Source organism: Bos javanicus, chromosome 3, assembly GCF_032452875.1.
Source record: "Bos javanicus breed banteng chromosome 3, ARS-OSU_banteng_1.0, whole genome shotgun sequence".
Lineage (NCBI taxonomy): Eukaryota > Metazoa > Chordata > Mammalia > Artiodactyla > Bovidae > Bos > Bos javanicus.
In genome coordinates this window covers 18137920-18153609 of record NC_083870.1, presented here as the reverse complement: position 1 = coordinate 18153609, position 15690 = coordinate 18137920, and the positions used below count along the sequence as shown (strand labels likewise).

The 15690-nt window shown below is 45.7% G+C and overlaps 1 protein-coding gene across 2 annotated transcripts; it reads left to right on the top strand.

Annotated features, from left to right (window-relative positions):
• Window positions 1-2128: 2128 nt before the first annotated feature.
• Window positions 2129-5856, top strand: KPRP (keratinocyte proline rich protein). 2 transcript variants are annotated; one of them, XM_061406185.1, is made up of 3 exons: window positions 2129-2229; window positions 2928-3059; window positions 3870-5856. In XM_061406185.1, exon 3 carries the CDS (start codon window positions 3898-3900, stop codon window positions 5665-5667), a length of 1770 nt encoding a protein of 589 aa, XP_061262169.1. In that variant the 5' UTR covers window positions 2129-2229; window positions 2928-3059; window positions 3870-3897; the 3' UTR covers window positions 5668-5856. The 2 variants fall into 2 exon arrangements, with proteins under 2 accessions (XP_061262169.1, XP_061262176.1); XM_061406192.1 differs by having other exon boundaries at window positions 2928-3072.
• Window positions 5857-15690: the final 9834 nt, after the last annotated feature.

Below are 15690 nucleotides of genomic sequence, written 5' to 3'. Positions count from 1 at the left end.
AATGCTAATGATTACTAATTATCTAAGTGAAAACTATGGTTGCACAAAATGAAATGTTACCCCATCTTGACTGCATCTGGCTCACAGCATTATTCCTGTTCTGCACTGTGCTGTTTTCAAGGACCACTCCAAATAGCATTAGCTGCACACCTGCTGTGAAACCATCAGGTTGCCAGCTCAAGACTGGGACACAGCAGGCAACTATCAGTCCAGATATGCCTGTTGCTTATGATCAGCATGTACTCTTAGTAGATGTTCAATGCTTTGAATATCATTCTTGTCTGGATGCTTCTGTATAAAATAACTGCCTCAATGCTCACCATCACTCAGGAAAATTGATTTAATTATCTTTATTTTGCAGATGAGTAAATTAATATTCAGGTTGGTTACAAAGGTCACAGTTGCACATAGCCAACCTGGGATATAAGACTTAGCTCTAACACAATATTCTCTTCATCCTGTAAAGTTTCCTCTATCTTTTAGGTGATTTTAATTATCTTTTAAAGGAAGGCATTGCCAAAGAATGTTCAAACTACCACACAATTGCACTCATCTCACATGCTAGCAAAGTAATGCTCAATATTCTCCAAGCCAGGCTTCAACAGTACATGAACTGTGAACTTCCAGATGTTCAAGCTGGATTTAGAAAAGGCAGAGGAACCAGAGATCAAATTGCCAACATCCGCTGGATCATCGAAAAAGCAAGAGAGTTCCAGAAAAACATCTATTTCTGCTTTATTGACTATGCCAAAGCCTTTGACTGTGTCAAATTCCACCACAAATTCTGGAAAATTCTTAAAGAGATGGGAATATCAGACCACCTGACCTGCCTCCTGAGAAATCTGTATGCAGGTCAAGAAGCCACAGTTAGAACTGGACATGGAGCAACAGACTGGTTCCAAATTGGGAGAGGAGTACGTCAAAGCTGTCTATTGTCACCCTGCTTATTTAACTTATATGCAGAGTACATCATGAGAAATGCTGGGCTGGAGGAAGCACAAGCTGGAATCAAGATTGCTGGGAGAAATATCAATAACCTCAGATATGCAGATGACACCACCCTTATGGCAGAAAGTGAAGAAGAGCTAAAGAGCCTCTTGATGAAAGTGAAAGTGGAGAGTGAAAAAGTTGGCTTAAAGCTCAACATTCAGAAAACTAAGATCGTGGCATCTGGTCCCATCACTTCATGGGAAATAGATGGGGAAACAGTGGAAACAGTGTCAGACTTTATTTTTTTGTGCTCCAAAATCACTGCAGATGGGGACTGCAGCCATGAAATTCAAAAATACTTGCTCCTTGGAAGAAAAGTTACGACCAACCTAGACAAAATATTAAAAAGCAGAGACATTACTTTTCCAACAAAGGTCCGTCTAGTCAAAGCTCTGGTTTCTCCAGTAGTCATGTATTGATGTGAGAGTTGGACCATAAAGAAAGCCGAGTGCCAAAGAATTGATGCTTTTGAACTGTGGTGTTGGAGAAGACTCTTGAGAGTCCCTCGGACTGCAAGGAGAGAAATCAGTCCTGAATATTCACTGGAAGGACTGATGCTGAAGCTGAAACTCCAAAACTTTGGCCACCTGACACAAAGAACTGACTCATTGGAAAAGACCCTGAAGCTGGGAAAGACTGAGGGCAGGAGGAGAAGCGGATGACAGAGGATGAGACGGTTGGATGGCATCACTGACTCAATGGACGTGAGTTTGAGTAAGCTCCAGGAATTGGCGATGGACAGGGAAGCCTGGTATGCTGCAGTCCACAGGGTCAAAAAGAGTTGGACACAACTGAATGACTGAACTGAAGTGAATTATCTGTTATTTAATTTAAAGAGGGATTTTTCCTGTTTTCTCTACCTGGTTAGAATCTGAGACAAGAAGGAATGCAGGGGCCTGGAATCATCTTTCAAGAGAAAAGATATCTTTGCCACACCTCATCATCCCCTTAACCAGGTCTTCTAGGGATGGAGAAAAAACTGACAGTGTGAAGAAGGAGTAAGAAAACAAGGACCTGCTCCTTCATAGTTCAGAGGCTTCAACACTAAGGTGAGACACTCCCACATTCTACAGGTGACTGCAAGGACAAGCCCACAGGGAGGTGACTGGCTGCTGGAATTGGGTGATGCCAGGCAGATGCCAACCAGTTGTCTCATGGTCTAAGCCAGGCCCAGAAGCCTTTATATACAGTCCTGTCTCCATATTCCTCACCCTGAATGACTGCTTGCCTGTGAGGACGGTGAGTTTAGGGGTTGGGTCTTGGGATTGGGGTCTGGATGATGCCCACAGGGTTCCCAGATTCACAGGGATGAGGCACAGTGAGGGCAGATCCTGGGACCAGAAAAAGAGAGGCACTCCTTCAGAGGGGAACAATCTGAAGGGCTTTTAGAGGATGGAGGAAGAATATCTACGGAGTTGGGGTGAAAAGCTGGGACAATGAAGTCAGCGTATTTGCCTTGGATAACCATGGACTTATCCATAGGTACCATTTTCTTGCATCAGGACCTCTTTCTCTGGAAAAGATGAATTATTAATTTACATCTTGTGAACAGACATGTGTGTAAGAGGGTTACCTTCCTCAAGGACATGTATACTTAGACAGGCTGTATGAATAGACAATGGAAGGCTTTGCTCTTCATTAGAAGTATTTCAGTATCTCAGGAGCTTATGGAGATGTGTTTTGATGGATGGACTAACTGTCAAAACAGTCTCCGTGCTGTGCTGGTCACTGGGCTGATGCCCGTGAACAGGCAGATTTGAGGAGGACAGAGGAGTGGGGATGGGGCCTCAGTTTCTCTCTGGCTAAGTGTGCTGTTGGGGAGCATCAGCACCCCACCCATCGTGTTTGTAACACTCTGCTATTTAGAGCTTTATGTGTGCCTGAATGTCAGTCTTGTGATTTAGGAAACTTGCACTTTCTGGGTTACCCCATTTTAGGTAACTGTGCCTTGCCTCTCAGAAGGGCTGGGGAGAAAATATTTCTGAAACTAGCAGACTGTCCCAGTTGAAGTGACTGACATCAGGAATCTGCCTAGGCAAGTTTCCAAGACGGTCCTGAGCCTTTCCAAGGTTGGTGTATTTGGTATGTGCGTGTTTTGCATACATCCATGAGGGTTTGTTTAAGTAAATTCACCTAAAAAGATTGAATAGAGAGAAACAAACATTTTATGTTGGGTTTGAGCTGTCTGGTGAGTGGCTGGATCCTTTAATCTACAGTGGATACTTTCTTTGCACGCAGATGGTGCCTGAGTGCATAGTCACACACTTGTGTCTCACTTTTTGCAACCCTATAAACTGTAGCCTGCCAGGCTTCTTTGTCCATGGGAGTTTCCAGGCAAGAAGAATACTGGAGTGGGTTCAAACCTGGGTCCCCTGCACTGAAGGCAGTTTCTTTACCGCTGAGCTACCTGGGAAGTCCTGAGGGCTTGCTCCCATATATGCCCTTTTGCATGTTTGCACATATGTGAAAGTTGCCAGTGTGAGTGCTTGAGGGCATCCAAGCTTCTGTGGGTGTGGAGTTCCCACTTTGGGCCTTGGGAGGAAGGTTTCTCTCTACTTCATATAAAGCTCCCTACTATCTCTTGGGACTTGATGAAGTGAGGGAATTCTCTTGTCATCAGCGCCCTCTTGTGCTGGACACTGGAATGCCCATTTGCTGTTCTTTGAAGCTCCCTCAGCTTAGGTCTTTTGGCAGATTCAAGGCAGGTCTTGTGGGCAATGGTGACTAATCTTGGGTCCAGCTCACTCTGTAAGGACTCTTGGGTACAAGTTGAAGGTAGGGAGGAAAGGCCAGGAAAGAAGCAGGGTGTCTTCCCCTTGGTCCTGGTCACCATTCCCCAACAACTCTCACTCTCCTGATCTTGGTCTTTCTACCCTCAGGTTCTGCTTACCTGCCTGCATCAGAACCATGTGTGACCAGCAGCAGATTCAGTGTTACCAGCCACACCCCCAGTATTGTGTGACATGTTCCCCCTGCTACATCTCCCAAACCCCTTGTGCCAACAGCCAGGTGGTGGTCCAAGCCCCCTGTGAGATGCAAATTGTGGAGTGCCCTGCACCATGCCCAGTTCAAGTTTCCCAGGTAAAATGCCAGGCTCCATGTCAGTCTAAAACTACAGAGGTGAAGGGCCAAGCTCCACGCGAGTCTAAGACCACCCAGGTGAAGGGCAAAGCTCCATGTGAGTCTAAGACCACCCAGGTGAAGGGCAAAGCTTCATGCGAGTCTAAGAACACACAGGTGAAGGGCAAAGCTTCATGCGAGTCTAAGAACACACAGGTGAAAGGTCAGGCTCCAAGCCAGCCTCAGTTTACATGTGTTCAATGCCAGGTTCCATGCCAGTCTGAGGTTTCCTATGTGCAGTGTGAAGGCCCATGCCCTGTGCAGACCTGCTATGTAGAATGTGCTCCAGTTTGTTATACAGAAACTTGTTATGTGGAATGCCCAGGCCAGAGCTATGTACCCTGCCCGGCACCTCAGCCTGTCCAGACCTATGTAACAGGTCCCCTGGTGTGCCAGCCTCAGGGAAGATTCTCCACCCAGTGCCAGTATCAGGGCTCCTACAGCGGCTGCGACCCCCAGCGCCAGTCCCGGGCTTCATTTAGCACCTGGGCGCCCCAGTGCCAGACCCGGGGCTCTTATGGGAGCTTTCCTGCACAGAGTCGCTCTCGGAGCACCAGCAGGTGCCTCCCTCCTCGCCAGCTGCAGCCTTCTTACCGCAGCTGCTCCCCACCACGACGTTCCGAGCCCTACTACAGCAGTAGCTGCCTGCCGTCAAGATGTTCTCTGGGCTCCTATAACTATTGTACCCCACCCCGCCGCTCTGAGCCCATCTATAACAGTGACTGTTCTCGGCGTCCCACTTTGGGCTGCTCTCAGAGATGTGGACCCAAGTGCCGAATAGAGATTTCCTCCCCTCGCTGCCCCAGGCAGGTTCCCCCGCAGAAGTGTCCTGTTCAGATTCCTCCCATCAGACGCTGCTCTGAGAGTTGTGCCCCACGACCCTCCTGGGGTACCTCCTGCCCGGATCTGAGATCACGTGCAGAGCCGTGTCCACTCCCAAGCTTCCATCCTCCACGGCGTTTGGACCAATGTCCAGAGCCATCACTGCGGCGAAGTCCACCTCCTGCTCCATGCCCACGTCCACTTCCGGCTCCACGTACGTGTTCACGTCCAGAGCGGTGCGTAAGTCCAGAGTTCCGTCCCTGCTCTCCACCACGGCGACTTTCGGAACCCTGTTTGTATCCAGAACCACGTCCAGTGCCGTATCCAGCCCCGCGTCATCCTCGCCCAGTGCAGTGCGATCTTTCAGCACCGCGTCCATATCCGCAGCCCTATGAGCGCCAAGAATCTTTTCCACTTCTGGAGCCAATTCCACTTCCGGAGCCAATTCCGCTTCCATCGCCCTGCCCAAGCCCAGAGCCATGTGTGGAGCCCCGACCAAATCCATGCACAGGAGACCTAGGCTGTCATGAGTCCAGTCCACACCGCCTGGACACTGAGGCCCCCATCTGTGGCCCAGCTGGTTACAACTGGTGGCAAGACAGTGAGCCTAGATGTAGACCTTGCGATGTAGGCCTTCCAGAATCACAGGGTCTTGGTGGTTGTGGAGACCAAGGAGGCGTCAGTGTTGGAGTGAAAGGTGGAACTCGTGGTGGAGTAAAGGGTGCCTACTTTTAAAGAAAGCACGGCTGAGATAGCCTTACCTCTTGCCCTGAAAATGTTGATCCTTCATTCCCAGCAGCCACAATTTCCAACATTTTCTGGTTTGTATCACTTTCAAGACTTTCAGAGGCTCCCTGCTGCAGAAATGATGTCCAAACTCCTTTGCATGTCATCTCAGGATCCAGACCTGGGTCACAGACACCTCTTTAGCCTCACATCTGACTCCTCCCCAAACACATCCTCCCGTTCTAGCCAGAACAGTCTGGCCACCATGGCACATCTTGGGTGTTTCCCAAGACATCCCCTGGGGGTCCCTGCCCCCAAGCGTCTGCTCACTCTTTCCCTACTACCTGGACCACTTCTCTGCTACTCCCAGTATCTAAAAATCCAACCTGTATTTCAAGACCTATTCCTTGGAGCCTTTTGTATTTGTTCCTCTCTGCAGGACCCTGGACTGATTTCCTAGAACTCATTGAATCATCCACACCATCCATTTGGCAACTGCTTTGGAACATCTCTTGAATTGTTATTTCACTTTTCAGGTGTGTCTGTCTCTACCTGCCCAGCTAGGTTGTAAACTCCCACTGGAGTGAAGTCAAAGTATCCCCAAAGTCCTGTGCTTCTCCTTGGGCAGGCAGCTCCTCAGCAAGGCTTCTGGGTTTGCAGCTTGAGCTGTGGTCTGTCCTGATGTGCAACCACAGGACTGGAGACAAGAGGAAACCATGTAACAATAAAGATGATGATACCCTCACAGCCTAAGTCCTGCATAATGCCTGTGTTCTTACACCTTCCTGACTCTCTGGGATGAGTTTTTTTTTTTTTTTTTTTCTTCTTCTTCTTGGATTTATTTTACTTATGGTCTGAGCTTTCTTTAGCCTAGACTGAGTGGGCTGCCTTGTCAGTTTTCTGTCTACCATCAGTGTCCCTGGCCCCCTGCTGGGAACGGGTGGATGAAGGGGATGAGGAATAAGGGAACAAGGAGGTTAACTCTTGCTCCTCTATTTAGAGGTAAAGGTCTCAGGCCAGGGTTGGGTAGGTCACTCAACTCTGGGGCCTTAGTCATAGCCATGTGATCTCTGTGGAGTCAGGGAGGGGAGGAGGGAGTCTGGGATAGGCTCTCTGGGGTCCTTTGCACAGGATACACTCTTGTTTGGTTCAGAATAAATGATTAGCTTTTTTTTTTTTTTTTTGATACAATAGAAAAGGATACATCTGAGGCTGAGTTTGCACTCCTTGATTGCCCTCAAATCCCATTAGGCATGGGTGGTTTTGGGTATATGAAGGTAGGGCTTAGAGAGGCAGAAAAAGGGGTGATGCTTCTGCCTCCCTGCAGATGAGATGGATACCACAGAGGATGCTGGGAAATGATGCTGGGATGGGCTTCCCTAGAGAAGAGAGTGCCCTGAGGCCACCTTGGTCTTAGAAGATGAAAAAGTCTCCTCTTAGGAGGACAGCAGGGGTGGCTTTGGCTTAGGCAATAGTGCCCTCCTCCACACAAGCCACAACACCAAAAGACCCCATAGCTCTAGCTCAATAGTCTGAAACCACAGATCCAGGGCCTGGCTCTTCAGATGTCTTCCCCTCACCCAAGGGATCCAGTCCCTCAGTGTCAATGATGAATACCCAAGAGACCATGTAGTGAAACCCTGTGTTGTACAAAAGAAAACCAAGGCTTTTATGTGAAATCCACTCATTCATTTTTTAATTGACAAATATTCATTGCTTATCTGCTAGGAAGGTACTCATAAAAGGGAGAGACATAATGCTTATTTGCTGTCACAGCTTAGCACACTGATTCTCAGGGTGGTACCCAGAACAGTAGCATCAGCCTCACCTAGGACCTTGTTAGAAATGCATATGTATCACTCCAGAGCTATTGAAGCAGAAAATCTGAGAGTGAGGCCAAGAAAACTGTTTTAACCAAGCCTCCAGGTATTTATTTTACTTTCTTTCCCAGATATTTCTGATACCCAATAATGTTTGGTCATTATTGATTTAGTGAAATGCCTCATGCAGGTAGAAAATGAATATGTTTATGAATGTGCATGTGTATGTGTATATATTCTCTAATTTCTACAACAGTCCATCACAAAGACATTATCAACTTGCTGTTTGACAGAGGTGGAAACCTAATCCCACAGGATTTATGTGACTTGCCTAGTTGGGCAGCCAGATGTCATTTACAATCTATACCCTTTCCTGTTACACATGGTCCCATCCATCTTGGTCATAACCTCTTCCATAGATCTTTCCTGTATCACCTAAGTCATTTTTCCAACAACATTTTGGAGTTGTCTCACAGGTTTTTCTCCACTTTCGCCTTGCTTCTTCTCTGAAAATCCAGGCTCCTTTAGAACTGCACTTGCTCTGTGGCCTAGGCCCCAGAGGTCTGGCTGGGCCTGAATGGCTCCCATGGGCATCTGAAGGTTTCCATCACCCAGGCCTTTGAGTTGGAGTGAAGAGAGCAGGACAGGGAGAGGCTGGGAAGCCTCAGATGGCAATTTTCATTGGATCTTGCCCCTGTTTTCATAAACACACTACTGACAGGAACCCCCTTGACTGGGGGGAGGTGGGGAATAGACCCCCACCCCACAACCCAGGTACAGAAGAAACTCAGACTGGCTAAGAGGGAAGGGCTTTCACTTCTAAGAAACGGCTCCCTCTGCAGGTGCAGGAGAAGGTCATGATGCAGGCTCTTGATTACAGTGTCCCACTACCTGTCCTATCCTCAGGGGACACACTCTGGTCCCCAGGATAACTGGGCCTGGATATGCAAAGGGACTGGAAGATGGTAGAATATATGGGTCTCTGGGTGAGTCAGTCTGGGGTTGAGCCAGGGAACCCTTGACAGCCTGGTGCCCCCTGGCAGACCGAGGCTGTGATGCCATCTCCCAGTAGCCAGAGGGGCTCAAGGTCCAACACTCCTCTCCCCCAACACTGGTATGAACTGGCCTCAGTGGTCCTCCACTTCCTCTGACAGAATGCCCTGCCTTGAGCACCCAGGCAGGCCCATAGTGAAGAGTCACAGCCCATCTATAGCACTCAGAGAAAAGGGGTATTCAGGAGGATGTGTGTTTACATGTCCTTTTGGGGGCTTTACATGTTTCTCAGTATGTCCGTTTGACTGTTGTTTCTGTCTGTGTGCTTTAGAAGCTCAGGGCTTTTATTTTTATTTTTTAAAATATAAACTTATTTATTTTAATTGGAGACTAATTACTTTACAATATTGTATTGGTTTTGCCATACATCAAAGTGAATCCACCACGGGTGTACACGTGTTCCCCATCCTGAGCCCCCCTCCCACCTCCCTCCCCGTACCATCCCTCTGGGTCACCCAGTGCACCAGCCCCAAGCATCCTGTATCCTTCATTGAACCTGGACTGGCGATTCATTTCATATATGATATTATACATGTTTCAATGCCATTCTCCCAAATCACCCCACCCTCTCCCTCTCCCACAGAGTCCAAAAGACTGTTCTATACATCTGTGTCTCTTTTGCTGTCTCACATACAGGGTTATTGTTACCATCTTTCTAAATTCCATATATATGCATTAGTATACTGTATTGGTGTTTTTCTTTCTGGCTTACTTCACTCTGTATAATAGGCTCCAGTTTCATCCACCTCATTAGAACTGATTCAAATGTATTCTTTTTAATGGCTGAGTAATACTCCAGTGTGTATATGTACCACAGCTTTCTTATCCATCCAGCTGCTGATAAAACTCCTAGAGAAGAATATAGGAAAAACACTCTCCAACATAAATCACAGCAGGATCCTCTATGACCCACCTCCCAGAATATTGGGAATAAAAGCAAAAATAAACAAATGGGACCTAATTAAACTTAAAAGCTTCTGCACAACAAAGGAAACTATAAGCAAGGTGAAAAGACAGCCTTCAGAATGGGAGAAAATAATAGCAAATGAAGCAACTGACAAAGAACTAATCTCAAAAATATACAAGCAACTCCTGCAGCTTAATTCCAGGAAAATAAACAACCCAATCAAAAAATGGGCCAAAGAAGCTCAGGGCTTTTAAAATGCATTTGGCAGTGGGGACTGGGAACTCAGAAGCAAGGTTTGGGATACCCTGCAGTCCTTCAACGCTGGCTTTGGATGGTCTTGCATGGTCATCTCCTCACTCCCCACCCTCCATTTCTTTGCTGACGACCTGCCTCCCAGATCTCGCTCTCTTCTCCTTCTACATCAACCATTTGAACAAAACTTAAAGTGTCCCCTGGACCAGGGCTGAACATTCCAGAGGAAAAAAAAATCATTCATAAAATGCTTTAAAGGTGTTCAAAGACCTGTGAAAGACTCCGCTTGAATTCCACACTAACCTGAGGCAACCCACTTGTTGGACAGTATCATTTCCATTTAGCAGTTTGATGGACTATTGCTAGAAATGCCACTGCTCTAGCCAAGTCACAAGCAATGTGAGGCAAGGGTCAGCCAAACCTCTGTGCCTGTAATCCAGTCATGCTGCATCAGAATGAGGGCCCAGTTTCCAGAGATGAGGGCTAAGTAGTCCAGGGGAATGTAAGAAATTGGGTCTAAGGCTCAGGTCTCGTTCCTTGGAATCCTGCTTCTATCTCTCTGCAGTTCTCCTTTCTTTCCCTTCTTCTAAGCCTCCTTTCTTATTGCAAAATTCAGACTTAAATTGAAGAAAGTAGGGAAAACTACTAGACCATTCAGGTATGACCTAAGTCAAATCCCTTATGATTATACAGTGGAAGCGGCAGACAGATTCAAGGGATTAGATATGATAGATAGAGTCCCTGAAGAGCTATGGACAGATGTTTGTGACATTGTAGAGGAGGCAGTGCTCAAGACCACCCCCAAGAAAAAGAAATGCAAAAAGGCAAAATGGTTGTCTGAGGAAGCCTTACAAATAGCTGAGAAAAGAAGAGAAGCTAAAGGTAAAGGAGAAAAGGAAAGATATACCCATTTGAATGCAGAGTTCCAAAGAATAGCAAGGAGAGATGAGAAAGCCTTCCTCAGTGATCAATGCAAAGAAATAGAGGAAACAATAGAATGGGAAAGACTAGAGATCTCTTCAAGAAAATAAAAGATACCAAGGGAACATTTCATGCAAAGATGGGCACAATAAAGAACAGAAACTGTATGGACCTAACAGAAGCAGAAGATATCAAGAAGAGGTGGCAAGAATACACAGAACTGTACAAAAGAGATCTTCATGACCCAGATCACCACGATGGTGTGATCACTCACCTAAAGCCAGACATCCTGGAATACGAAGTCAAGTGGGCCTTAAGAAGCATCAAAATGGACAAAACCAGTGGAGGTGATGGAATTCCAGCTGAGCTATTTCAAAGCCTAATAGATGATGCTGTGAAAGTGGTGCGCTCAATATGCCAGCAAATTTGGACAACAGTGGCCACAGGACTGGAAAAGGTCAGTTTTCATTCCAATCCCAAAGAAAGGCAATGCCAAAGAGTGCTCAAACTACCACACAATTGAACTCATCTTACATACTAGCAAAGTAATGCTCAAAACTCTGCAAGCCAGGCTTCAACAGTACATGAACCATGAAATTACAGGTGTTCAAGCTGGATTTAGAAAAGGCAGAGGAACCAGAGATCAAATTGCCACATCTGTTGGATCATGAAAAAAACAAGAGTTCCAGAAAAACATCTGCTTCTGCCTTATTGACTACACCAAAGCCTTTAACTATGTGATTCACAACAAACTGGAAAATTCTGAAAGAGATGGGAATACCAGACCACCTGACCTGCCTCCTGAGAAATCTGTATGCAGGTCAAGAAGCCACAGTTAGAACTGGACATGGAACAACAGACTGGTTCCAAATTGGGAAAGGAGTACATCAAGGCTGTGCATTGTCAACCTGCTTATTTAACTTATATGCAGAGTACATCATGTGAGATGTGGGGCTGGATGAAGCACAAGCTGGAATCAAGATTGCTGGGAGAAATAACAAAAACCTCAGATAGGCAGATGACACCACCCTTATGGCAGAAAGTGAAGAAGAACTAAAGAGCCCCTTGATGAAAGAAGAGAGTGAAAAAGCTGTCTTAAATCTCAACATTCAGAAAATTAAGATCATGGCATCTGGTCCCATCACTTCATGGCAAATAGATGGGGAAACAATGTAAACAGTGAGAGACGTTATTTTGGGGGGTTCCAAAATCATTGCAGATGGTGACTGCAGCCATGAAATTAAAAGACGCTTGCTCCTTGGAAGAAAAGCTGTGACCAACCTAGAAAGCATATTAAAAAGCAGATACATTACTTTGCCAGCAAAGGTCCATCTAGTCAACGCTATGGTTTTTCCAGTAGTCATGTATGAATGTGAGAGTTGGACTATAAAGAAAGCTGAGCGCCAAAGAATTAATGCTTTTGAACTGTGGTGTTGATGAAGACTCTTGAGAGTCCCTTGGACTGCAAGGAGATCAAACCAGTCTATCCGAAAGAAAATCAGTCTTGAATATTCATTGGAAGGACTGAGGCTGAAGTTGAAACTTCAATACTTTGGCTACCGGATGCGAAGATCTGACTCATTGGAAAAGACCCTGATTGAAGGCAGGAGGAGAAGGGGACAATAGAGGATGAGATGGTTGGATGGCATCACTGACTCGATGGACATGAGTTAGAGCAAGCTTTGGGAGTTGGTGATGGACAGGGAAGCCTGGCGGGCTGCAGTCCATGGATTCACAAATAGTTGGACATGACTGTGTGACTGAACTGAACTGAACTGAAGCCTCCCTCCTTGAGATTAGCATCCTCACTGTCGAATGAGGAAATCACACTAGATGTCCTTAGAGGCTGTCTTCGCACAGGTAAATTTCCATAGTTCCTCTTTGTTACAGGCACAAGGCTAAGGTACAGTAAGCTGGGAACCCACTTAAAGACATGGAATCCCAGGATCCAACCCAGAACTACTTAATTTGAATTTCCAGCAATAGAATCTTGGACTGTAGTTGAAAATTACTCTGATCAGCTGGGTGGGGAGACCATTGTTACAATGAACACCCAGGGGTCTGAGCTTACTCTATACCTACAAGGAATGTTAAAGCTTGTACATATCTGGGTACAACACGAGTAGAATGTGGACATGATGGCAATAGGGTGTTGACCATTAAGCTTTTTTTTTGGGGGGGGGGGAGGTTTTAGGTAATTATCCTCTGTGTGGAGTCAAATTTATACTCAGTCTAGAAACACCTTAAGATAAAGTACTTCTTCCTTTCTCTCAGTTAAAAGCCCATCCCCACTGTCACTAAAAATACTTAGAATGGAGCACTTGTAAGTGGCTGATGAGGGGGTGGGGTAGTGTCCAGTATATGTAAGATATTTTTGCTCCGATAGGAGAAGCCAAGTTTTTGCGTATCTCTCCTTTACCCAGGAATTTCCCAAATAGTAAAAGGGAGAAATTCCACACTCCATAGTTTGTCCAACAGATTAGAATAGTCCAGGATGAATAAGCAAATAGAACTGTCATGCGTAAGGAAGTAGCTTGACTGTTCATAATGGTTTAGCTAGGTGTATGGCAGTAATCAGAAGGCAGGCAGTGCGCAAGTAGACACCTCGTTGACAAATGGGAGAATGGCCAGATGGTGAGCAAGATTTGGTCCTTGGCCACAGCATACTCCTGATTTCTGACGTGGTGGGACATCCCAGAGGATCCACATGCCTATGGCCTGAGACTAGGAAGGAAGAGAGGGTGATGGTGATGCATGATGACTCATGTTTTTCCCCATCACCAGGGACAATCAAAATTATTCCTCCAAAAGAAGAAGCTCCCTGACCTGGAAGGTTAAAGTAGAAGTACCTAGAAGCCTAGAAATAACTCAAGATGTGTCAAACCTGCCCACCACATTCCTCACTACATCTTATCATGGGAGCCCTGAGCTGGGTTAACACCTTCCCTCTGTTCTCCAGTACTAACAGCTATCGGGGGAAAAAACCCACGTATCAACTTGTATCAACACATCCATTCATTTGGCAAATCTTTATGGAGCCTCAGTGCTCTGCCAGGAACTGTGCTTATTCCAGGAGAGGCAATGGTGAGCCAGGCAGACCCTGTTTGTCTCACCAAGAGGTTAAGAGACAATAGAAGTCGTAAGAGTTTCAGTGTGGGGGCACAGGGTACTGAGGAAGCCCACTGGAGGGGCACTTGTAGGGGTTAAGTGCCTGGAGGAGGCAGCTATGATCAGCAACGTGAAGGACAGGTGGGAGTTATCTAATGAATGGAGGGAAGAGGAACTGTGTTCCAGACAGAGATGATAATAGGCGTGCTGTCAGAGCAAATGGTGTAATGAGAGAAGCCCTTGGAGGGGTATTTCTTCCTTCATTGATCATCTGTCTTGGTTCCTAACACTTTTATGGTCCCCAGATTCAATTCTTATCCTGCTCTAATGAACTTCTTATCAGCCTCTTAGAGAAACACTTGAGAAGAAATTGACTGAAATTCCAAGTGTGGAATTCAAGGGATGGGGAAATTGAAGAGTAGGCAGTGATTCAACACAGGTTAGTATAATGGCCTTAATCTGAAAAGATAAAATATAGTTAAGGTAAATGTGAAGTTATGAATTTAATTTAAATGTAAACCGCACTTAAGATAGAAGATGAGTTGGTATTTGTAAACCTGCATGTATGGAGAAAGCATGGTTGATTACAACTTAATACAGGCCAAGAGTGAGATTATCTGTGGCAAACGGTGATGAACTCTTGTTATTTTAGTTAGGCATGAGTGTGCTGCTCTGCTTGGCACACACAGTGCACACCTGGGTACCTAGTTTGTTCAGCTCAGATCAAATAGGAGTGAGGCTAGAAGATGATGACCTACTGTGTGCCAGCCACCACCTGAAGAGGAAACCTACATTCTTACTCATATTCACTCCTTGAAAAGATGCTATGATTTGCTCCAATTTATAAGCAGTCTCCCTCTCTATTTCTCTCTCATACACATACAATCTAGCAAAGTTAACTAATTTATCTGGTCACACATCTAAGACCTGATAATGCTAGACTCCAAGTCCAGGCTTATCTTACTCCCAAACTTGGTCTGTCTCCCTGTGAAAGGCAGAGTGATGTTATAAAAAGAGTAGCATGTTGCAGTCTTCCACGATTTGAAAGGCTTTTTTTTTTTTTCATAGAAAATATAACTCAAGAGCTTAAATCAAATGAATGGAAAGCATAAAGAGAAGATTTTGGCTAAAAATAAAGAAGATAGCAGAACTGTTTGGAAATGGAATATTTATTCACACATTCAACAAATATTTATTCAAATATTAATTGAGTTTTTACTATGTGTCAGATGTTTGGATGCTTGGGATATATCAGTTAACAAAACAGACAAAGATTATCATTCTCAAGGTGTTCAAGCCACCAGGGAAGCCCGTGTTGATATTCTAGCAAAGAAAAATATAAACAGTGGATGTGTTTTTAAATTATATAATAAAATACCCAAAGTAGTTTGGAGGCAAAAACAAATAAAGCAATGATGAAGATGATCTGTGCGTGCATCCCAGACAGCATAGGAAGGGGAGAGGGATTGAAGGTGGTGGGTGGCAAAAAGGGGCTCAGAGGGGTGTGGAACTGTGAACCAGCACACAGGAATAGAAAAGACATAGGATGGGCATCATGGAAAGTGAGCTTGATGCTGGCCCCACCTCTTACTAACTGGGAGGTTTAGCTTAGCTTAGGTCTTAAGCTGGAGAAGGCAATGGCACCCCACTCCAGTACTCTTGCCTGGAGAATCCCATGGATGGAGGAGCCTGGTGGGCTGCAGTCCATGGGGTTGCAGAGAGTCAGACACGACTGAACTACTTCACTTTGACTTTTCACTTTCATGCACTGGAGAAGGAAATGGCAAGCCACTCCAGTGTTCTTGCCTGGAGAATCCCAGGGACGGGGGAGCCTGGTGGGCTGCCATCTATGGGGTCTCACAGAGTCAGACACGACTGAAGCGACTTAGCAGCAGCAGCAGCAGGTCTTAAGCTAAGACTTAGCTTAACTAAGTCTCTCTGATACTTAGTTTTTTCATCAATAAAATTCAG

What these genes read in the sequence shown, in the direction of transcription:
- KPRP (XM_061406185.1), top strand. Translation starts at nt 3,898, where the DNA reads ATGTGTGACCAGCAGCAGATTCAGTGTTACCAGCCACACCCCCAGTAT.